The 24,672-nt window shown below is 47.6% G+C and overlaps 1 protein-coding gene and 1 non-coding gene across 7 annotated transcripts in view; both read right to left on the bottom strand.

The window, feature by feature from the left end:
* The window catches only part of LOC133348972 (ankyrin repeat domain-containing protein 13C-like), a 34,623-nt gene extending 16,730 nt beyond the window's left edge, over nt 1-17,893 (bottom strand). Inside the window, exons 1-5 of one of the 6 annotated variants that reach the window (XM_061562170.1) lie at nt 17,878-17,893; nt 17,549-17,633; nt 14,825-14,920; nt 13,484-13,844; nt 1,572-1,613 (exon numbers count right to left, since the gene is read on the bottom strand). In XM_061562170.1, the coding sequence (XP_061418154.1) occupies nt 1,572-1,613; nt 13,484-13,844; nt 14,825-14,839 (418 nt within the window). In that variant the 5' untranslated portion in view covers nt 14,840-14,920; nt 17,549-17,633; nt 17,878-17,893. Of the gene's footprint in view, nt 1-1,571; nt 1,614-13,483; nt 13,861-14,824; nt 14,921-17,521; nt 17,725-17,877 lie in introns of those variants that run through there. The other 5 variants (XM_061562161.1, XM_061562152.1, XM_061562193.1 and 2 more) reach the window with 5 other exon arrangements.
* Nucleotides 17,894-24,579: 6,686 nt separating this feature from the next.
* TRNAY-GUA (transfer RNA tyrosine (anticodon GUA)) lies at nt 24,580-24,671 on the bottom strand. Its single transcript is given in 2 exon segments — nt 24,580-24,615; nt 24,635-24,671. It is a non-coding gene; the product is annotated as a tRNA-Tyr (tRNA).
* Nucleotide 24,672: the final 1 nt, after the last annotated feature.

Raw genomic sequence — 24,672 nt, 5'->3', positions numbered from 1 at the left:
CGATGTGTAAACATTGCCACTGGGGAGACAAAGGCGGCTGGGCGTGTGCCGTGCTAGCCTTCATAGGTGCTTGCTAACAGCACTTGCTGCAACAGTCTGTTAAGGCTATATGGGGGATCTTTGTCTATGTGCATGTACCTAGCATGGCACAAGCGACGTGTGAGGATGTGATGTTGGCTTTGTGTGTGTATCCAGGAGCGGAGGAGTCTATGCTGCACGAGGCCTCTAATCCAGCACTCGAGGCAGCGAGGGTTGGTGGCTCACACTATGAAATTCACTTCCCGTGGTCTCAAGGTGCAACTAGACTGGCACAAGTGCTGTGATGACATGACCGCCACTTCGTGGCGAATGTTGTAAGCACGCATAGTGGCGGAGCGGTTAGCGCAGTGCGCTACAAACTCCGTCATCCGAGTTCGATTCCCGCCCGCGGCTAACGTCAGCTGCCAGTGACATTTTAACTTGTCGTGTTTAACAACAGTATCAGCACTCGAGAGACAAAGGCGGACGGGCATGATTTCAGCCACACCACCACATCATGTAGTGGTGACCTTAATAGGTGCTCACTAACTAGCACTTGCCCAAACAGTTAATGCGTTTATATCTTTCTATGTGGGAATATCGTTTTTATTACGGTGGTATGTATTTGAAACTGGGCCTGCGCATCCACTAGGTTAACTCAGCCTAAAATGAGCACCAAGTAGCATAGTCCACGAATGAATGTCGGCAGTAGGAAGACAAAGGTGGCCAGGCATGTGTGGTGCTGGCTGCACAAACAACTCAACCACACGCAGCTCAACCACCAACAACTCAACCACCAACAGCTCAACCACCAAGAACTCAACCACCAAAAACTCAACCACCAACAACTCAACCACCAACAACTCAACCACCAACAACTCAACCACCAACAACTCAACCACCAACAACTCAACCACCAACAACTCAACCACCAACAGCTCAACCACCAAGAACTCAACCACCAAAAACTCAACCACCAACAACTCAACCACCAACAACTCAACCACCAACAACTCAACCACCAACAACTCAACCACCAACAACTCAACCACCAACATCTCAACCACCAACAACTCAACCACCAAAAACTCAACCACCAACAACTCAACCAGCAACAACTCAACCACCAACAACTCAACCACCAAAAACTCAACCACCAACAACTCAACCACCAACAACTCAACCACCAACAACTCAACCACCAACAACTCAACCACCAACAACTCAACCACCAACAACTCAACCACCAACAGCTCAACCACCAAGAACTCAACCACCAAAAACTCAACCACCAACAACTCAACCACCAACAACTCAACCACCAACAACTCAACCACCAACAACTCAACCACCAACAACTCAACCACCAACATCTCAACCACCAACAACTCAACCACCAAAAACTCAACCACCAACAACTCAACCAGCAACAACTCAACCACCAACAACTCAACCACCAAAAACTCAACCACCAACAACTCAACCGCACACAGCTCAACCGCACACAGCTACACGCACAGCAGAGACTTGGAACGTTCAGCAGCAGCACCCACCTCGATTGCCCAGCATCACGGCGACGTGCAGGGCAGTGTTTCCTAACCACAAACACAAACGTGGTCGCATGTTAGTCGCGTGTTAGCTGCGTGTTGGCCGCATATTAGCAACGGTGAAAGGAACACAATCTCCAGTTGCGACGCCGCATCGCGGTTGTTACCGCGCGGCCGTTCGGCAATTGCTGACGACGTTTCCACTCCACGTGCCTGGAAGCTTCTTCAGAAAACTCCAGAAGCCCCCCGGCCGGCACGTGGTTGAGAAACGTCGGACATCTTGGCCGTATGACATGCGGAGGACAGCCTGGGTTACGCGCCGGACAGCGCCTGCGACAGCAGTGCAACCATGGACACCGCTACGCGCCGAGATTGTGCGCTGACACATGCTAATGTGTTGAGAGTTAATATCGTGATAACATATGATGTTAACACAATTGCGAGCGTATTCATTTAGCGCGGTGAGTCAGGCTCCCTTCGATGCGTCCGTCGTACATTAACACAACGACGTTAACACAATGAATACGTTTAGAATTGTGTTCATGTCGTACAATAACACAATTTCTAACCGTATCAATCTGTGTACATGAAGAAAAAAACTAAAATCAATTTACCATCCGTCTCCACTTTCATCCATTACTGTATCTCAGAAGTCGCTTTTGTTTATTTTATTTAAATCCTTTCCCTGATGTATTTAGTTTGCGCCGTTGGTGGTGTCGTGGCTTCTTCACACGGGACAGAGGAATCGGTTTGTAAATCAACAGAGAGCAGTGCACCACCACCATGCGTGGCCCACGAGTGACCTCCCTCATCCTTCACACGAGTAGGGGGAGCCCCCCCTTCACCTCCCGCCCCCACCCCCCCACCACACACTCTGCTATGGGGGGTGTGTTTTTATTCTCAGGGGTGGAATTAAGCCAACTCAAGTGATTATTAACAAATATATGTTATTTGTTTTTGTGTGCAGTCATTGCTGACCGGGCTGAAACCATAAACTCACTGTTACACTTGGCAACCCAGTTAAGTAACGCCTACAGTCTATGAGCATCTATCTATGTCAGCCTGTAGGTCTCCGTGTATATCTATGGGTCTCAGGTCAAGTCGGATTTAAATGATTAACTGGTGCGGTGTGTAAACATCGCCACTGGGGAGACAAATGCAGTCGGGTGTAGTGCTGGCCACCCACCCCCTCGTGTGACGTGCCGACCTTCATAGGTGCTCCCTAACATCACTTGCCCCAAAGAGTCTGTTGAGGCAATACGGGGGATCTTTGTCTATGGGTCTCTGTGCGAGTCATCGGTGACCAGGCTGAGCCCATCAACTCGCTGCACTTGAGACCGCGGTGCTCTCGCTGTGGCCATGCAGCCGAAACCCGGATTGGAAACCAGGCTACGACAGCGGTGCTAGCTCAGCATCTCTGACCTCTGAGCCACCTGGCCGGTTCTCTTCGAAGCATAGCGCTCAGCAAATTTGGGTGCGCTATTTATAGAACCACAGCTGGCTGTGGCTAACCCAATGGGGGTTTCATAGTGGGTAAGTCAAACGAGCTGAGCTCGCACCACACTGAGCGGTGATCTTGGGTTCAAACGCCCCGTGAATAAACCAGGTTCTCTCGTGTACCCGAGTTGATGGTCTCTGCCTGGTCGTCCATCACCCACATAGGGGCCCAGAGACTTACATAGAGACCCACAGACTCACATAGAAACCCATAGGACTCACATACAGACTGATAGACTGAGCTCTGATTAAACTGGGTTCTCTAGTATATGGGATTTGGTCCTTATATATAATGAATGTACAGCATTGTGGGATGCCGTTGGCATGAATGGCACCTTGATAAAAATGAAAGTACAGTAAAACCTTCGATTGCGAGCATAATTCGTTCCGGAAACGTGCTTGTAATCCAAAGCACTCGTATATCAAAGCGAATTTCCCCATAATAAATAATGGAAACTCAGATGATTCGTTCCACAACCCAAAAATATTCATGTAAAAATTATACTGGTAGGAACCTCCTGGTTACACCAGCTCACGGAATTATTGTGTCCTTCCGTCGTCCATCCAAAAATGGGAGGGGTGGGGTTGGGTGGAGAGGGGAGGGTGGGGAGGGGCTGGGTGGGGAGGGTGGGGAGGGGCTGGGTGGGGAGGGGAGGGTGGGGAGGGGCTGGGTGGGGAGGGTGGGGCTGGGTGGGGGAGGGGTGGGGCTGGGTGGGGAGGGGCTGGTCACCCCGTGGTGCCCTTATAAAACTCAACGTTTAACCTACTCACGCCGGCTTGTGCCCACCCTCACAGTCGGGCATATTTGCGGAATACACCACGCCGCCGTTGACCCTGGCCATTGACCGAGCAACCCAACGTTCCTACCAGCTCCCTCCGCAGGAATGTGTTTAATACAAAATACCTTTTTATATTTTTATTATTTAAATTTTGTATAAAGTAATCAAATGTATTAATTACATTTAATCGTGGCTGGTGTGAGGGAGACGAGAGAGAGGAGAGGAGGAGGGGGCCTATTGTTGCAGTACAGTTACTAAAGAACAGTCACTACACTTGGACAAAAAAAATGCTTTACGCACACACACGTGGCCACAACACGATAGTAAACAGTATACGCTCACACGGATGTTGACTATACGAGTGAGGCACGCCGACTGAGACCGAGCATGGGAGATAATTACCCACAATCCCGCAGCGAGAGAGAGAGAAGAACCATCGGCTCAGTTGTGATCACGTGACGCTCGGCAGACAAAGCGTATACTGTACCTACTACTCGTATTGCAAGACCTCGCTCGTTTATCAAGTTAAAATTCAGTTAAAATATCAAAAAATATTGCTCGTCTTGCAAAACACTCACAGATCAAGTTACTCACAATTCAAGGTTTTACTGTATTTTGTATTTTTTTTTTATCATCTATGGATCTCTATATAGATCTATGTAACCACAATGTCCCATAACTGCCACCACTTCTAACCGATCTTGGCATGTGGTCTTCTGTGTAACAGAGCCACTTAGCTCAAAGAGGCCTCACCGGCTTCATATAATAAAACTAAGACTAAACTATTTTGTATTTCACCAGGTAAGGCCCACTGAGCTATACAGCTTCAAATAATCGCCCAACGAAATGGCTTATCACGTGGAAATTTATAGCAGCCAAATTCTCTAAACGCATGTTTCTAAATGTGGAGGGGAAAGCTGGAACACCCGGAGAAAAATCCAAGCGGCCACGGGGGAAAAAAAAGACATGCAAACTCCAATATATACAGCAAGCGTCAGGGTCGGGATCGACCCCACGACCTCCTGTATACCAGGCAAGGTAGTTAACATCTCGCCACCGCGGCAGTCCGAGTCTGAGGTCACCAGGTCGTAGCGCCGTGCAGTAACTACTGTGCCCACCGTCATTTTTTAAATTAAATAATAATTAAACAATCGTAAAATCACTTGGCTTCTCCATTCATTTGGCTTCTGGCAGCTGCCATTATTGTCACCCTGGGGGGTGGTCGCGTTCGTTTTCTCCGCCCGCGTCGAAGGTCGAACCGCGCCGCATGTGACCCGGAGCGCGGTTTAACAACGATGTGGGCGCGTGACGAGCCGCGTCGTTCCGTTTCCCACCCGTGATGCCGTTAGCGAGATGAGTGGTGAACCTTTAACTTATCCGTGCCCCCCCCCCCAAAATAATTTTTAAACACGTCCAGCCACAATAACTTCGCTTAAATATTTAAGACGCAATTTCACAACTTTTTTGTGTTTTTTAACACCACATATACATCTGTTAGGGTCCGCTGCCACAGTAGTAGCGTAACAGACTAACAGCGCACTGGACTTGGTGGCACTGTGCGAGTCTACTGCGCACAATTATTTTCTTAACGATGCGACCACAGATAACGTCACGCGCCGGAGGAGAAGCTCTGCCTCAGCAAATGCACCGACGTCTCTTTTGTGAAGGAAACCGACGACGGAACTGAGTCGGCAGCCGCTTAAAATCGCGAGTACCCCACGCGGAATTCGCTAGACGTCAGCAGCAAAAGTCTCTTGCTTATTTAGCTGAAAATATATTTTAAAATGTGTGTATATATGCGTAAAAAAATATTTACCCAGAATTTATCAGTAGATTACGATTATTACAAAATGAATTTTTCCTCCGCAGATTATTCTCCAACAGTGTGTTATGTCAACACGTGAAGGCACTTCCATTGCAGCTATCCGTGGATGATCTCGCGTCAGAGTGCGGCCGCGGAAGATCACTTCACAGAACTACTGCCAAAGTCGCTTCCGATGTGCCTCTTTAACCGCACCAGCTTGAGTCCGAATACAGTCGTGCCTGCTACTCCACTGCTAGACAGGAAACTCCTCCCTAAGCCGTTTGGGGCTTATTTGACCGTACTTCATCACGCTGGTCAGACGTGGACATCTTGGTCATTTGGAACTATGCCAAGCGTCGTCAGGGAGTTAAGAAAACAATATCCAGGCCTCGAAATAAGAATCTGGGAAGCGAGACTCACGACACAGACTCGGTCAATACGCTGCGGAACCCACCCAGAAATCTATTCTGAATCCACATCTCGACACGTGTGAATCACCACAACCTTGTGGGAGTGTGGTGGGTTTGATTCGTGATTCACATCTCCCCCACGTAGGTGTTTAATTGGCACATGTGTGTGTGTATATATATATACATTTTACTGGTAGGAACCTCCTGGTTTCACCAGCCCACAGGGGATTATTGTGTCCGTCCGTCCGTCCGTCGTGCATCCAAAAATGGGAGGGGTGGGGCTGGGTGGAGAGGGGAGGGTGGGGAGGGGCTGGGTGGGGAGGGGAAGGTGGGAAGGGGCTGGGTGGGGAGGGGCTGGGTGGGGTGGGTGGGGCTGGGTGGGGTGGGTGGGGCTGGGTGGGGAGGGGAGGGGAGGATGGGGAGGGGCTGGTCACCCCGTGGTGCCCTTATAAAACTCAATGTTTAACCTACTCACGCCGGCTTGTGCCCGCCCTCACAGTCGGGCATATTTGCGGAATACACCACGCCGCCGTTGACCCTGGCCATTGACCGAGCAACCCAACGTTCCTACCAGCTCCCTCCGCAGGAATGTGTTTCACGTTTGAAAGCATTGGCGCAGTAGCTCCGTTTCTCTCTCTGTAACATGGATGGCACGATAAATGTCTTGAAGTTGATCCGATACGAATCGAACTTTAGTGTGAAGCTGTGTTGCTATTAAGGACTGACCCTACCACAATCACGCCAAACTGATAAAAGCATTACCCAAAACTTGGTAGAAAGCGTTTAAGTATAAACTCGGTCTCTCTGTAACCGTGGGGCCACGATAATGCTTGTAACTTTGATAGAATATAAATCAAACGGGTGTGTAAATCTCTGTTGCTATTTGTGACTCGCGCTGTAAAAAACCAGATAAATTCATCAAAGCGTTACCCAAAACTTGGAGACAAACAAAAGAAAACCGTGCTAAAAGAATTTTCCTCGGCGTTCCGGCTCTGCCAGTCGAGTCGCCCCTCCCCAGCAGAGCCACTCTGCAGGCCCCGTGGCCTCATCGTGGCCTACGGACAAACTGCCCCCTGCGCGCCCAGCGCAAACGTGACCGTACCTCACCACGACGGTCACCGAGGTTTGGTTAATATTTGGCGGGGGAAACCCATGGCCGGTTCATATATTGCTCTCCTCTAATGTTTGCCATGGCCCAGAATTTAACGCAGGTCGCCGGGTTCATAAAGTACTTTGTGAACCACTGGCACCACTGTACCAACGCTCCCTTCAATTAAATTAAACTAAAACGATTTAGAGGCAAGATGGCGGCGTGTGAGTGAGCTTGTGAGTGTGAGCTGTGCGTGAGAATGAGTAAGAATGAGCTGCGTGTGAGTGAGTTGTGTGTGTGAGTGAGTTGTGTGTGTGAGTGAGCTGTGTGTGTGAGTGAGCTGTGTGGGGGTTACAGAGCGGGCGCTGTGTGGCTGGCGAGAGTAGAGAAGAGTGCTGCTTGTTAGTGTGGTAGTTAGTGTAGTAGTTAGTGGGGGAGTTAGTGTATTCGTTAGTGTGGTGTTAGTGTGGTAGTTAGTGTGGTGTTGTGGTTGGTGTGGTAGTTAGTGTGGGAGTTAGTTCTAGTAGTGTGGTGGTTGGTGTGGTAGTGCGGTGATTGTCAGTGTGGTTGTTGTGGTTAGTTTGGTAGTTAGTGTTGTGGTTATTGTTGTAGTTAATGTGGTAGTTAATGTGGTAGTTAGTTAGTGTGGTAGCCAGCCTGGCTACCCCCCCCAGCCCAGGCCTACGTCGAGGCCTGCGTCGGGGCCTGCGTTGGGGCCTATGTCGGGGCTTACGTTGAGGCCTACGTCGGGGCCTACTTCGAGGCCTACGTCGGGGCCTACGTGGGGACCTACGTCGGGGCCTACGTCGAGGCCTACGTCGAGGCCTACGTCGGGGTTTACGTCGGGGCCTACGTCGAGGCCTACGTCGGGGCCTACGTCGGGGCCTACGTCGAGGCCTACGTCGGGGCCTACGTCGGGGCCTACGTCGAGGCCTACGTCGAGGCCTACGTCGGGGCCTACGTCGGGGCCTACGTCGGGGCCTACGTCGGGGCCTACGTCGAGGCCTACGTCGAGGCCTACTTCGAGGCCTACGTCGGGGCCTACGTCGGGGCCTACGTCGGGGCCTACGTCGGGGCCTACGTCGGGGCCTACGTCGGGGCCTACGTCGGGGCCTACGTCGAGGCCTACGTCGAGGCCTACGTCGGGGCCTACGTCGGGGCCTACGTCGAGGCCTACGTCGAGGCCTACTTCGAGGCCTACGTCGGGGTCTACTTCGAGGCCTACGTCGAGGCCTACGTCGGGGTCTACGTCGGGGCCTACGTCGGGGCCTACGTCGGGGCCTACGTCGGGGTCTACGTCGGGGCCTACGTCGGGGCCTACGTCGAGGCCTACGTCGGGGTCTACGTCGGGGCCTACGTCGGGGCCTACGTCGAGGCCTACGTCGGGGTCTACGTCGGGGCCTACGTCGGGGCCTACGTCGGGGCCTACGTCGAGGCCTACGTCGAGGCCTACTTCGAGGCCTACGTCGAGGCCTACGTCGGGGCCTACGTCGAGGCCTACTTCGAGGCCTACTTCGAGGCCTACGTCGAGGCCTACGTCGAGGCCTATGTCGGGGCCTACGTCGAGGCCTACGTGGAGGGCGCTCGTCAAACGGGCGAGAAGCCGTACATGTGCGACGAGTGCGGCAAGACATTACTCGCGCTCGGCCTACCTGTACGTTTTCACGTGTGTGTTTAACTGTTGTGGTTCTTTGTTATTTTAAAGATGGCAATTCTGCTGTGTATTCTACTGCTGTCCCTCCCGGCCATATCTAGTGCCAAACACAACTCCACCACTGGCAGCCCTCGTTATTTCTCGTCCATAGTTGATGCTCCATTTGTCACTACACCTGCTAGTGAAACAGCTTATAGCCACTAATACACTCCATCATTGTATCCTGTTAAACCCTATCTCTATCCTATTACTTCACCAGCACTCCTTCCAAACTTCATTATGCTCTTAAATATGTCACCATACGTAAGCAGTTGTTATTCGTCCAAGGTTCGTCGCTCTTCATCCTTTCACAGAAAATACTTGTGCAAACTATTAATTCTACTTTTCTTATTTCTGGGAGGTAGTAGAGCTTCACCCTGGCCCAAATGTAAAGAACTCATTTAATTCTGTAGATTTTTCTGGCAGAAAAGGTGTTGGTGTTCTACACGTCAACATCAGAGGGCTTGTGATTAAATTAAGTCAACTAAAACTAGAAGTGGCAAATCTGGACCCGGACATTTTCTGCCTTACAGAAACATTTCTCACTCCGGCCATCAATGACTTGCAGATTACGATTGACAACTACAACCTTTTTCGACTTGACCGAGGGTCTAAAGGAGGTGGAATTGCGATATATGTTCGTAGTACTATTGCATGTTCACCAGCTCATTCCTTGTTAAAGAAAAATTGCTTTGAAGGTCTGGCTCTCAGAATCACTCTCCCTAAAAATCAACAGATATTGGTAGTGTGCTGCTATAGACCGCCTAGTGGTAAGGATGTTGAAGCTGGGAACGCACTGAGGGAGCTTCTTGGGGGCCTTCCTAAAGGTGAAATCATTTTAATGGGTGATCTCAATTGGAATTGGCTAAACCCGCCGGCCGTGGCCACAAATTTTGCAGATGAATTTAACCTATTTCAATTAATAAATGTCCCCACAAGACCCAACCTAAAAAACCCGGGAAAGTCATCTCTGCTTGACATCCTATTAACAAATGCCCCTCACAATTTTGCGCTGACTGGTGTTCTGGGTAATAACCTTAGTGATCACTCCTTCATATTTGGAGTGAGATCATCAGCCAGACCCAAAGCCCCCCCTAAATTGGTTGAGAAGCACTCCATGAGACACTTCAGCATTCAGGCATTTACTAATGATGTGCTTCACTCGGTCTGTGATATCCCCAACCTGACTACGGCTTGAGAGACTTTCAGGTACACGTTTCTCCAAATTCTTAACAAACATGCTCCATTGGTTAGATTTAAAACTAAAGGCAACCGCCCACCATGGTTTGATCCCTTAATTACTAAGCTCATGAAAACTAGGGACATGTGCTCAGAAAAGTAATTTGGTCCATGAATGGCTAGAATACAGGATTTTAAGGAATAGATGTGTCAAAAAAATACGGTATGCAAAAAATGCATACTTTTCCTCCACTCTCCTGGAATCACATGGAAATGCCAGGATCTTCTGGAAAACAAGTATCGAAAAGGCATCTAACACAGATAATCTGCCCGTTGAGCTTAACCGAAATGGGGAATATTTTTCAGAGCCCCAAAAAATTGTTGACAATTTTAACTTTCATTTTTCTGAAGCTGGTGACCTTTTTGATGATGTATTGGAAGTCACCCCTGCGCATGCAAATTCCTACACACCTCTCCAAACATTTAACGAATTTAGTTTCCAGCCAATCCACGAAAGTAATGTTCTGAAACAACTGTCCTACCTCAAAGGGTCCTCCTCTACCGGAGCAGATAGTATTCCCGTCTTTGCTCTGCTAACTGTTGGTCACCTAATATACAAACCTATAGCCCATATTTTCAACCTGTCCATCAAAGAAGCATCAATACCTCTAGAATAGAAATATTCATATGTTCGTCCACTTCACAAAGGGGGCCCTAAAGATGATCCAAATAACTACCGACCTATCTCAATTTTGTCCCCGTTGATGAAAATCTTTGAAAAATTATTGAACTACCAAATTAGCAGTTTCCTGTCTGACCACAATCTATTACATGGAAAACAATCTGGGTTCCGAAAAAAATACAGCACCACATCTGCTGCATTAGACTCTCTGAATCACATTTACAGTAGCCTTGATAATAAGCACTACTGGCGCCAGTCTTTTTCTTGACTTGTCCAAAGCCTTTGATACAGTCGACCACAACACCCTGCTTAGTAAACTAAGTTGCATCCGTTTCTCCAAACACGCAGTAGAATGGTTAAAAAATTACCTCTCTTTTCGCACCCAAACTGTACTCACAGATTGTTGGAGGTCAAACAGTGTTAAGATAACAAAAGGGGTTCCACAGGGTTCAATCCTCGGCCCCCTCTTGTTCTCTCTTTATGTCAATGAATTGGGCACTGACCTGGATCATTCCAGGGTAAATCTTTTTGCAGATGACATGATACTGATTACTGCTGGCCACTCTCCGGATGATGTGATTGCTAAGCTCCAGGGTGATTTCAACAAACTACATCAGCTAGTTGCTCTTAAACTAGTCCTGAATACCTCCAAAACCAAGGTGCTATGCTTCTCACCAGGACTAAAGCAGGAAGTTATTTTTTCCCAATTACATTCCTTAAATAATTATCAAATAGAGCAAGTCAAGATCTATAAGTATCTTGGGGTCATTCTTGATTCAAAACTGAAATTTGAAGATCACATTGATTATATTGGTAAAAAGACAAACATAAAAATTGGTTTTCTGTATCGACACAAGCACTGCTTCCCCCTATGTTCCGTTTGGAATTGATAAAAGCTACCATACTGTCTCTACTTGATTACTGTGACATCGTGTATAAATCAGCCCCAAGTACTGTACTGAAGAAGCTTGACTCAATGTATCACTCGGCCTTAAGATTTGCATTGAACTGCCCATGTAGGACTCACCACTCTGATCTCTATATTGGGTCAAACTTAACATCTCTCAATGTTCGACGGCTTGTGCATCAGATCTTATTTATTCATGATGTACTTACAAAAAAATCCGCAGATTACCTGCTGGATCTCCCCTCTGTTTCAAAGAACAAATTTGACCTAAGGTCTTCGCTCATTTACCAGCTTCACATTCCCTATTGCCGTACAAATACTGGAGGAAGGGCCTTTGCTATTGATGCCCCCAGGGTCTGGAATGCTATTGCCAATAAACTGCAACTTGAATCACTACCTATGAGATCTTCACTCAAGACTGGTCTAGAAGAGTTGTACACCCCTAGCTGCCACTGCAATTTAGTGGCCTAAAATACAATGTTTCGCTCCGGATGATCGCTGCAAAGTATGATCTGTGTTTTGATTTAGTGTGCTGATCTTAAAGGTGCTTTGAAAAATGTTGATACTCCGACTGATGCTCCTACTGTTGTGGAGTGACTCATGCAGCCAGCTATGGCTGCAGAGTTTAGTAGTACATGTTGTTTACATCGTTTATTGTGAAAATTCGGTCACAGTTCCTATGACCACTGTTTCATTGCTTTTATGACTTTATTTTGGTGATTTTAGAAAAGTTTTTTGGTTTGGCCATGTTTGTTTGTTGTAGTACAGAGTTAGACTGATGGCCTTAATCTAAGTTGTCTTGTGGTTGTTGTTGTTTGACTTGCATCCCACTGGGATTTTTGCACACAGTGTTGGTATACGGTGCTTTTTCTGCAATATTGTGCTGTCTTTTTTGTATTTTCTGTTTGCACTCAGTCACATATTCACTTTAAGATGTTTTTTTGTTCATGTTTTTGTTTTTTGTTTGTTGCGGTTGCACCCGATTCAAGAGCCGAATGGCTCACAGGGCTGTACCTAATAAATGAACTTGAACTTGAACTTGAGATTTTAGCAGAAAAGGCCTACTGCGCTGTATAGCTCTCTATCAGAACCTGGCGACAAATGATAGCTCAACGAAGTGACTTATCGCATGGAAATGCAGAGCAGCCAAATACTCTAAATGCGTGTTTCTAAATGTGGAGGGAAAAATTGGAGGACCTGCAGAAAAATACATGCAACCACAGGGAGAACATGCAAACTCCAATTATACAGGCATCAGGGTCGGGATCAAACCCACAATCTCCTGTATACCATGCGAGGTATTTAACATCTCACCACCGTGGCACCTCTGGAAAGGAAATTTACCGAGGAAAGCCTCACTGAGTCTCAAGACTCTTTTTCTGCAGGGTGCTGCTGGTACATGGGGAAACTTAACCATAAATTAGAGACGCCGACGAAAACCCAACGCCGGCACTGCTGTATGCGAGGGGGGAGACACTCGACTCTACCACCTCCTGGCTACACCTCACATCCCCCTAAGCCTACAACACCTGGCAAGTCCTTGTGGTGGTGGTCACCCATGCAGGTTCATGCCCATGGCACCTTAAGGACATCTCATGCCAAGGTTACTCCATCCCTTCCCACTGCTGCTACTGTGTGCTGTATGAGTGTGTTCACCTCCTGTCTCCTGTCTCTCTCTTCCTCTCCATCTCTCTCCATGTTCTCTTTCTCCGTCTCTCCCTCTCCGTGTATCTCTCTATATCGCTCTCTCTTGTCATCTGTCTCCGTCTATCTACCCATCTTAGAATCAGATTATTTTTTTCAGAATCAAAATATTTATTTATAGTGGAGGAATCCGATGAGCTACAGAGTTATTTCTCTCCCCGGGTCGAGCTCACCGTGCGGGTCCCTCTGAGTGAGTGCTGCTGGGTTGCCGGCCAGCACGGCGAGGGCGCGCCGTGCGTCCCCGTGGAAGCACGCGTGGTGCAGGGGGTGCAGCCCGGCCGAGGAGGGCAGCCCCCCGCTCCGCCATGGGGAAGGCACCCCGCTACGCCGAGGCGATGCCACCACCACCGCCGCGTCCCCGCCGCCACCGGCGTCGTCGTCATCGGCCGCGACGATGGCGGCGGCCCCTCCGATGGCCGGAGAAGCCGGGGTCGGCGGAGGGAAGATGGCGTCCTTGCACGGGAGAGCAGCGCCGGCTGGCATGCGCAGCTCCCCCGACAGGTGCAGCGTTTCCCCCGTCATGCTGCCAGGGCCCTGGGGGATGGAGGGGCTGTCAGATACGTGTGGTTGGCTACAGATGGTGCAAAAAGAGTTCAATACGTGTGTATGCAGAGCAACGTTGCCAACTCCTTTAAGTAAAACGTCGCTAAATAAACATCACCGCTGGATATCATCACCAGCCATGGTCATTCCCCTGCTGGATGACAGCCTTCCCAAGCAGTCACCGCCACCGCCTCTCACGATCTGGCGATGTGATACTCCACCTAGCGAGCTAATTCATCGCTCCATCTCGTCGGAAGGACGTGCTGCTAATCCGTGCTGTGTAACACCACGACAAAACATCTTTCTTGTTCTACTCTGCTCCCAGTACATTTCTTGCCGAGTTCGTGTAACCTTGCTCAACTTGACAGACATGGTAGAGTCTCTGATTATTTCCTGTCTGCCGTGCTATTATTAGTGATCTCAGTTGCCGGCTATGTTGCATCACGGGGCCATTGGTCCTGTGCTTAGCAACTGTAATTAACACGCACCCTGACATTTGTTTGTTATATTTTTTCCCCAATTATAATTGCAGGTGTGCCAGCGACACTGTGTCCCAGGAGGAAAACATTTCCATCCGTGGCTCTCACGAAATAAATAAAAACATGGTATGACGTTGCTGCGTGATAGGGAACAGCTCGTGGGAGGGGACACCACTGAACTACTTCTGAAGATGTATTTTTTGTGTTGGGTGTTGCGTCAAACTAGGACCCGTGTCTAACAGGGAAACGGCCATTACCTATAAACATCTGGCAGCTGCTTAAATCAATGCTGGTCAAGATTGATGAGACGCTGAATGTCGAAACTGGTCCAGAGTTTTTGTTTTAATTGCTCTGAATCAATGCTGCCGAAATGATGCACTCCCAGAAGGTAACGTCACGCTGATGGGATGTGTAATACATATTTATGTGTTTTACGTGGAAATAGATACGTGTGAATGAGACAATAATGCCTGCTTGTGTATTCTTAAGCACCTTCAATTGCCCCATGTCCCCTGCTCGGGGCAACTAATCATCGCCCCCTGCTGGCAGACCAGTACCCCAGGTGTCTCTGGCCAATAAGACTCCATCCTGGTCTCACCGGGTGAAACAAAATAAACTTGAAGCTTGAACAAGCAGGCTGCATTTGTACTAAATAAGCACATATAAAACACGCAGCACACTAGCATACAGAACACAATAGCCAAAAACACAAGACACAAAATGCAGGGGAGATCATAGGAGCCGTCCATAAATGACGTCACGCACCTAGGGGGGGGGTCAGACATTTGTGACGATGTGTGACGAGGGGGGGGGGGGGTGAGAAATGTGACGTCACGTCAAAATGCGCAAATTTAAATACATATAGACAACACGTTCTACTTAATTAAATCGACTTTTTGTTAAATGTTTTCTCCTACAACATCAGAGTGCAGCGCCACATTAAATATGCACTACAATGACAATAGTTTAAAGCGATTTGAAGTATGTTTTTTTTTTGGGGGGGGGGCAGAGCTTTGTGACGTCATATTTGAGGGGGGGGTCTGACTTTTTGTGACGCCGTGTGACGATTGGGGGGGGTCAAAAATCGTTCAAAATCGTCATATATGGACGGCCCCATATGCACACATTAAGCGGAGTACGTCTCCGCTTAATGTACTGTGGAGCATGCGTGGAGTACACTCTGCAGTACACAGTGTAGTACTTGCAGAGTACATGAAATTGGGCAATTTGCACTCACAATTTTAAAGTACAGTGAGTGTACACACACACAATAGCACGGTTGGCTACGTACGGTACGAAAAATGTTCAACATACATACACATGTCTTTGTAGAGTGTACATGCAGAGTACACACACACAGTAAACATAAAACATTGGTTAATCGCTTCCAAAAACATGCTAACGTTGGCCATAACGTTGGCGTGTTTACTGGACGGTACGTTCACAAGCAAGCACACGAAATACAGAGTACACGTCAACATTCACAAACAGCAGGACAGTATGTGCACAGAATACTGTACATACAGTACACGCACCATACACACACCACACAAACACAGCATACATACAACACACACGCCACACACACACAACACACACACAACACACACACCATACACACACCACACCATACACACTCAATCCGCACACCACACACACATACCATACACACACCATGTACACACCACACACACCATACACACACCATACAATACACACACCACACCATACACACATACACACCATACACACCACACCATACACACACCACACATACAAACCACACATACACACCATACACACACCACACTACACACACACCACCAACACTACACACACACTACACACAGTAGACACACACCACACTCTACACACACAGTAGACACACACATCACACACACCACACCATACACACACTATACATACAAACTCAATCCGCACACCACACACACATACCATACACACACCATGCACACACCACACAATACACACCATACACACACCACACAATACACACACCACACCATACACACACCACACATACAGACCACACATACACACCATACACACACCACACCATACACACACCACCAACACACACCATACATACACACCATACACACCACACCATACACACACACCACACCATACACACATACCACACCATACACACATACACACACCACCCACACACACCACCCACACACACACACACCACATACACACCATACACACACACCACACACACACCACACACACACCATACACACACCACACCATACACACACCACACATACACACACCATACACCCCCCACACATACACACCACACGTGCATGAAACACACAACCGGGAAGATATAAACAGACACAAATGAGGATAAGCAGTAGATACACACAGCCGAGTACACACCAACAGAGTATACAGATGCAATATAAAGTACACAACACATAAGCAAGAGGGAGTACATACAGAACAGACACACGTGCATCAGAGTACACGTGTAACGGATTGCACTCACAACACAAAGCACCGATACAGCACACACAGTACGCACACGCCACACAATTCGTACACACATACACACCACACAATACACACAGATCATAAAATACATACACAGTACACAGATAACACAGATCAGACGGTATACACAGTACACACACATATCAGACAGTACACACATCACACACAAATCCGACAGTCCTGTACACAAATCACATACAGATCCGACAGTATACACACAAGATACACAGTACACAAACATCGTACACAGTAAGCACACATCGTACACAATACATACACAGCACACACGCAGTACACGCGCAGTACACGCACAGTACACACACACCACACACACACCACACACTACACACACAGTACACACAGTACACACACACCACACAAACACCACACAGTACACACACAGTATACACACACACCACACACTACACACATCACACACCACACAGTAGACACACACACATCACACACCACACACTACACACACCACACACTACACACACACTACACACAGTAGACACACACATCACAAACACTACACACAGTAGACACACACACTACACACACACCACACACTACACACACAGTAGACACACACTACACACACATCACACACACATCACAACACTACACACAGTAGACACACGTCACACACGCGCTGCATACAGACGAGTTGGCGACGTTGACGATTACCCGACTCCTTTGAGCTGCTCCGCCTGCCGCCTCCTCTTGGATCTCAGACAGCAGCAGCAGCAGCCTCTCACACGAAACCACCAATCTGAATAGGAATCAAGCTCAGTAAATATATCTATTCTGACGCGTACATATGCCCCTTATCCGATATGCTATTGCAGCGGAACGAATGTTATCTAAATTACGATGGCAAAATAAAGATAATCGCGTGAATATCCACGTAGAGAGAGAGACGTGTGTGTCTCGGCGTGCACACGAGCGAATGATCCTCTCGTGACGAGAGTGCGTAATAAAGTGCCGCCGTCTTGATTCTCAGGCTGGAGACGCACAACGGGGGAAGGAAGGAGGCACACGCGCAGCAGCAGCACCGCCAGACGCGGTTTGTGTGCCGATCGTCGCGGGGCCGGGCCCGCTGTGGGGCGAGTGCGTCATCGGTGGCGGGGGGGGGCATCAGTGGAGCTGGCGAATAAACCACGCGGCAAGCAGCAGCAGCAGCGGCGGCAACACCCCTGGGACAAACACGGCCCGTGATTTGGTTTCACCCGACCCGTCACTTAATTTAATGCGACCCGCGACTAGATTCCATGCCACCCCGTCACTTGATTTCATGCGAGCCGCGACTAAATTCCACACGACCCGCGACCAGTGGCGGCTCCTGCAAAATCTCTCAGGGGGGGCAAATGTCTGGATGATTGATAAGGATAAGGTCCACCCATGCAATGGATAAATTAACAGCTTAAGCATGTAAAGGCAACTTCACTACTTTAATATTAATGAAAAATAAAGTGACTCTTACAATACATCTCCTTGTTTGTTTCTATACTCACTATTATTACAATCCACTCAGTTTCTTTTATTAAAGATTACACTAGGTGGCGACAAATAATATTGTTGACTGAAACGTGCTTACGTATGATGACGTAAGCACGTTAGTGCGAGCCCTCCCAGAAGCCATAGAGAATGCATTGCAGCTCCCGCCGTTCGAAAAAAAGCATCTTTGAATGTAAGTCTATGGGAACACTCTGGGCGATTCTCAGCCGGAGTGAAATCGCCCAAAAAGAGGCGGTACTCCACAGAACGTGACATGACGCTGATTGGACTATATCCAGAGGCACAGTAATGGCTAGCGTGACTCTGTGGTTGAATGAGATTTTTAATGTGATTGAAAAAGTCCCTTTCACACTTTGGTGGTGCGTCGCCCAATCGCCCTAATGAAGAAACCGCTCCTGCCCGCGACTAGATTCCATGCCACCCCATCACTTGATTTCATGCGACCCATAACTCAATTCCACACGACCCGTGGCTTGATTTCATGCGACCCGTAACTCGATTTCATGCGACCTGCGACTAAATTCAATACGACCCGTGGCTTGATTTCATGCGACCCGTAACTCGATTTCATGCGACCTGCGACTAAATTCAATACGACCCGTGGCTTGATTTCATGCAACCCGCAACGAGATTCCATGCCACCCCGTCACTTGATTTCATGCGACCCGCAACGAGATTCCAAACGACCCGTCACTTGATTTCATGCGACTCCTGACTAAATTCCATACGACCCGGAAAATATTCAATACAACCCATAACTTAATTTAATCCGACCCGTGACTTTATTTCATACTACCCGCTACTAAATTCCATACGACCCATGACTTAGTTTCATTCGACCGATATAACCCACAACTTAATTTAATCCGACTCGTGACTCATAGACTTACATAAAGACCTAAAGATTTGCACAGAGACTCATATACTCACACAAACCTTTCGACTCACATAGACCCTTAGACTCACACAATAACCTATCGGCTCACAGAGACCCTTAGAATCATACAAGGACCTATAGACTCACAGAGGCCCATATACTCACACGGAGACCTGTAGACTCACAGAGTCCCACAGACTCAGAGACCCATAGACTCACACAAAAACCCAAAGACTCACAAAGAGACCCATAAACTCTGGTCTCACAGTACCCCATAATCTGCTCTGAGGTCTCATGGGAGAACACTCAAATGTCTGTCTCGGCAACTGGCCCTCATCCATCCATCACAAAACATAATAATTTAAGGTGTGAGTCCAACTGAGTCGCAGACGTTATTCTTCAGAGGCAACACATTTATTGTAACACGTATATACAAAGGGGTAACTGCCCCATTACCAGATACAGTCTAGGGTGGTGACCACCCAGCTAACTACACTATACGTAGGAGTTATAGTTACGAAGGGTCGGACCCTCACTCGGGTCTCCGGCCACGTGTTGATGCCTCGTAGGACGTTGAGCTTCCAGCTTGTAGACGTAGAGCTTCCAGCTTGTAGAACGAAGCGACCCCGGTCCCTCTCAGGGACCCAACTTATATCCTCTCGGGTTGGGGCTGCTCCGCCCTCGGCCCTGCCTGCCTTCTCGAGCGTTCTAGCTCCCTCTCGATCCCCCTCGAGAGCTCTCCCTGGACACGTGATCACCTTTTAGTCCCTGGACACGTGATCACCCCCCACACACTATGCGTGGTGCCCTCGCTATTGCAGCACTCACCAAGCCCCGCTAGGGTTGGTACTACACCTATCTACAGGGTGTACGCGATGACGGTGCAACACACGCCGTGCTATGCTAAAGCCGACATCACACCCACCCGGTGCTATCCGCGACGTAGGAACATCGAACGCCACGGTCCTCCCGGGCCGGTACCATACAGTGACATCCCCGATGTCACTACAAAGGTGCTAGTTATTTACCCAGAAAAACCCCAGAGTCTCATTACTCTTTTTTTAGCAGGGTCTTGAATTTTAGTTTTTTTACGAGGATGTTTTCAACCAATTAATGAGTGCGTATACAGGTAGGGTGGGGTTAGTGGGATACGAGCACCCGGAGAAAAAACACACGCATGTGAGGGGGCAACACTGTATCCCGTACAAATTAAACAGATGGAGTCTGCACTTTGTTGTACCTCCTACTGGCAAGCCAGGGTACGGCACCTTCTCGATGCCCACAGAAAGGGAGTTGGAACAGATGGAGATTAGTCCACACTTCGCTGTATGCCCCCTTGCCATGGCAAACCAGGGTTATGGCATCTCTTTGACGCTCATGCGAAGTCGGAGCAGATGCAGATTGACCCACACTTTGCCGTACCACCTTCTCGTAGCGTGCCAGGGTTATGTAGCAACCTCCTCGACGCCCATGAGAAGGGAGTTTACACAACATCTATGTGGTTCACCAATCCACGCTGCTGCCTGCACAGTGCTGGATTAAAGTCAGCAGCCACGTGCAGCGTAGCCACCATTAGGCCTCGGCAAGGTAAGGTAATTTACCCTTTTTACCGGGTAAAAGGGTAAAGGTAAAGATGTCGACATGCCAAGGGGTAAGGTAAAGGGTAGGGTAAAGGTAGCTCGGAAGAATTACCCGGTAGGGTAAAGGTAGCGCGAAGTATTACCCGGTAAATATGGTACCTTCTTTACCGCTAAAAGCTCGGTGGCGCAGTCCGTGGCCTCCATTTAATAAGTAATATTTTTAAAAACTTTTTTTTAAACACGCTTTTATTAAATGTACTAGTAATGGCAGAACTCCACGACTCCAGGAAGTGGCCCCGAAACTTGCCATAACGTAAGGGACCGTGGCCAATTACAGCCAACGTCAGTTGAGCGTGGACAATTAGACCCAAGCCGAAACATAACATGTAAAAATAATGTTTAAAAATATATATTTTTATGATAGAATATATTGTCATCAGTATGACATAAGTATACAAGTTTGCAGTCGATCCCGCATTAGGAAGTGGGTTAAAATTGAGTTACACGATTTGAGGATATGACAACGACGACAACGACGACAACAACAACGACAACAATAACAATGACAACAACAAGTGTGTAAAATTGGAATCGAGAGTATTCTACATGAATAAAGCGCTCTACCTAACACTTACCATTATAAACCTTTTTCATGTGTAGTTCCCTAGTAATTACCCTGTAATCGGGTAATGTGTATGGGGTAAGGGTAAAAGGTAGGGTAAAGGTAGGCTCGTTGCTTTTTACCTTTTACCTTACCTGCTAAAGGGTAAAAGGTAGGGTAGAGTGATTATATTGTGGTAAGGTAAAAGGTATGGTAAAGGTAAGCTCTTTGTTTTAACCTTTTAACTTTTACATTTCCTTGCCAAGGCCTAGCCACCATCCAGAGCGTGTGTTGACTCGGCTTGTTCACCTGCGTCTGCATTGCTTCTCCTGTCCTGCCACGACATTCCTAGCATCCGTCGCAAGACAACTGTACTTAAGTGCCAACGACTTCTTATTTGTTCGAGCTCTCTAGTTACGCAGTGTAAACTATTTATATGCTATGCATATTAAATACATTTTCTTTGAAGGCAAATGTTTGGTGATACTGCTGCGTTGACAGTGGTGCAAAGGCAAAAACAACAACAAACTCCGCTCAACATATTCGTCAACAACACTGCCATAAAATCAAACATAGAGCGGGAAACGTTCCGGGCAATGACCCTTCGTAGCACGTAACTGTGTATATAGACTTCAAGCTTTCGTGACTGCAGGAATTCATATTATTTGGGTCTTTCGGTAAAGTCGCGTAGATAGGTTCAAATAAAATAACAAAACAAAAAACTACGACGTTTCGATCGCAACACAAGCGGTCGTCATCAGGAAAAGATGGGTTAGCTTCTAAAGACAACTGCTTATAAAGGTTTGAAATGGGCTTAGCCCAAATATCAGCAGCCAATACCAATGCAATTGGTGGGCAGCGACCGCGATGGTGGTGGGCTTTCCACCAATCAAAGGGCTGCCAGGCAAAAATTAGCATGTCAATGCAAGATCGTCGAGCATCCTTCACGGCGAGTGCGCCAAGATAGCTATGTCGATGTAAGAGATTAATATGTTAATGAGGGATCGTGAAGCAGCCGCCTCGAGGATGGCGCGCGAGGTAGCTGTGTTAGTGAGACATTTAATCTGTTAATGTAAAAAATCAGAGAGCCGAAAATAACAACTAACATCGGAAGGTGGTAGGCTGGGAACATCACAGCCAGTTATGACTTAAACTGGTTAATAACGTCCTTCCAATGATTGCTCAGTTTGCACCCATCTTCTCGGTTGAAAATCTATGTATATGGTTGGCTTTATGAACGAATCTTTGTTGATAGCCAGTAGGTTTGCAAAGTACCTTCGTCTTAGATAAATCAATTTCCTGTGAGCCCACCGCATTAAAGACAATGATCAGCCACGGCCGAGGTATTGGTCCTACCGTGTTTCAGATCTGCCTTATGTTCCGTATTTCCCAGTGAGGTATAAGGCAGTGAGGTATAAGGCAGATCTGAAACGCGGGAGGACCAATACCTCGGCCGTGGCTGATCATTGTTTTAACGTGGTGGGCTCACACGAAATAGATTTCTCTAAGACGAAGGTACTTTGCAATCCCACTGGCTATCAACAAAGATTCGTTCATGAAGCCTGCATTTATAGACACAGACACAATTTCAACCGAGAAGATGGGTACAAACTGAGCAATCATCGGAAGGACGTTATTAACCAGTTGAAGCCATAACTGGCTGTGATGTTCCCAGCCTACCACCTTCCGATGTTAGTTGTTATTTTCGGCTCTCTGATTTTTTACATTAACAGACTAAATTTCTCACTAACACAGCTACCTCGCCAGCCATCCTCGAGACTACTGCTTCACGATCTGCCATTAGCATGCTATTTTCTTTACATTAAAATATCCACCTTGGCAAGCTCGCCGTGGAGGATGCTCAACGATCTTGCATTGACATGCTAATTTTTGCCTGGCAGCCCTTTGATTGATGGAAAGCCCACCACCGCCGCGGTCGCTGCCCACCACTTGCATTGACATTTGGGCTATGCCCATTTCAAACCTTTATAAGCATATTCTTAGGTTTTTTCGGTAAAGTCACGTAGGTAAGAAACATTAAAAAACATTAAAAGTAAAATAAAATAAAAAATCACGACGTTTCGGAGGCAACACAAGCTTCCGTCTTCAGGTGGAACCGTCACAGCCACGACAGCTGTATCAAGTAAATGAGAGATTGCAGAAGCTGCCACTCCGTTTATATAATGGTTGGAGAAGGTGGTGGAGCAAGGGCCGCATACTTTTATTAATATGGTAAGGTGAGGCTTAAGACTAAGAATATACTGCATAACAAAGGCTGAGCCCACCGAGTTGTAGCAAAGGCTGAGCCTTTGTTATGGAGAGGTGCGGTTTGTGACTCAACCTGTAACAGGGAGACCACCACTAAACATGGTAAAACTGTAACGGGTGTCTGTCAAATAAGTTTGGCAGATAAGTGTAGTTAAATCTTTTTTGCATGGTTAATCACATCTTTCCAATGATTACTCAGTTTGTAACCGTCATCACGGTTGAAATTATGTCTGTGTTTGTATATTTTTTTATAAGCAGTTGTCTTTAGAAGCTGACCCCCCTTTTCCTGATGACGCCCGCTTGTGTTGAGATCGAAACGTCGTAGTTTTTTGTTATTTTTTTTTTACCTATCTACGTGACTTTACTGAAAGACCCAAAGAATGTGTATATAGATTTTTAAAAATGTAGGCCAGAGTGTTATTGACTACTGTGTTGGAGTTTATTGTGAGTTGTGCAGCAATTGGCATGATGCTGCCAGTGGCGTAAATCGTCAGGGCACTCGAGGTCGCCGGTTGGATTCCATCTCAACGGCAGTTGAAACAATGGTGAGAAGTTGTTTTTTGCACAATCTTCCTCCGAGCCTTTGTTTATCCAGCAATAACAATGGCTCCAGCCGCAGTTAGTCTTTGATCGGCAGGTGGTGGGGTAAAGTGTGGGTATTCCTCGACTTTTCCTCTCTATATAGTTGCCTCCCTCTCATAGCCTCTGCCACCGCCAGTGGCGTTTTCGCGAGCAATGTATTCTCCAGCAAGATAACATTTAGAGATGCCCGTGAGCAAGCAAGCGAATGAGGAAGAAAAAATAAAGACTGCATCTACACCTTTTTATTTTATATAAGGGTACTTTGAAAAAAAAATTGCAAAAAATATTATCTTCCTTCGAGCCGGAGTCGAACCAGCGACCTAAGGATTTCAACAGCGAGTCGTCCTCTACAGTCCTCCGCTCTACCAACTGAGCTATCGAAGGA

Source organism: Lethenteron reissneri, chromosome 4 (genome assembly GCF_015708825.2).
Source record: "Lethenteron reissneri isolate LAM-NWPU_2019-01 chromosome 4, ASM1570882v1, whole genome shotgun sequence".
Lineage (NCBI taxonomy): Eukaryota > Metazoa > Chordata > Hyperoartia > Petromyzontiformes > Petromyzontidae > Lethenteron > Lethenteron reissneri.
This window is presented reverse-complemented; position numbering and strand designations above follow the sequence as displayed.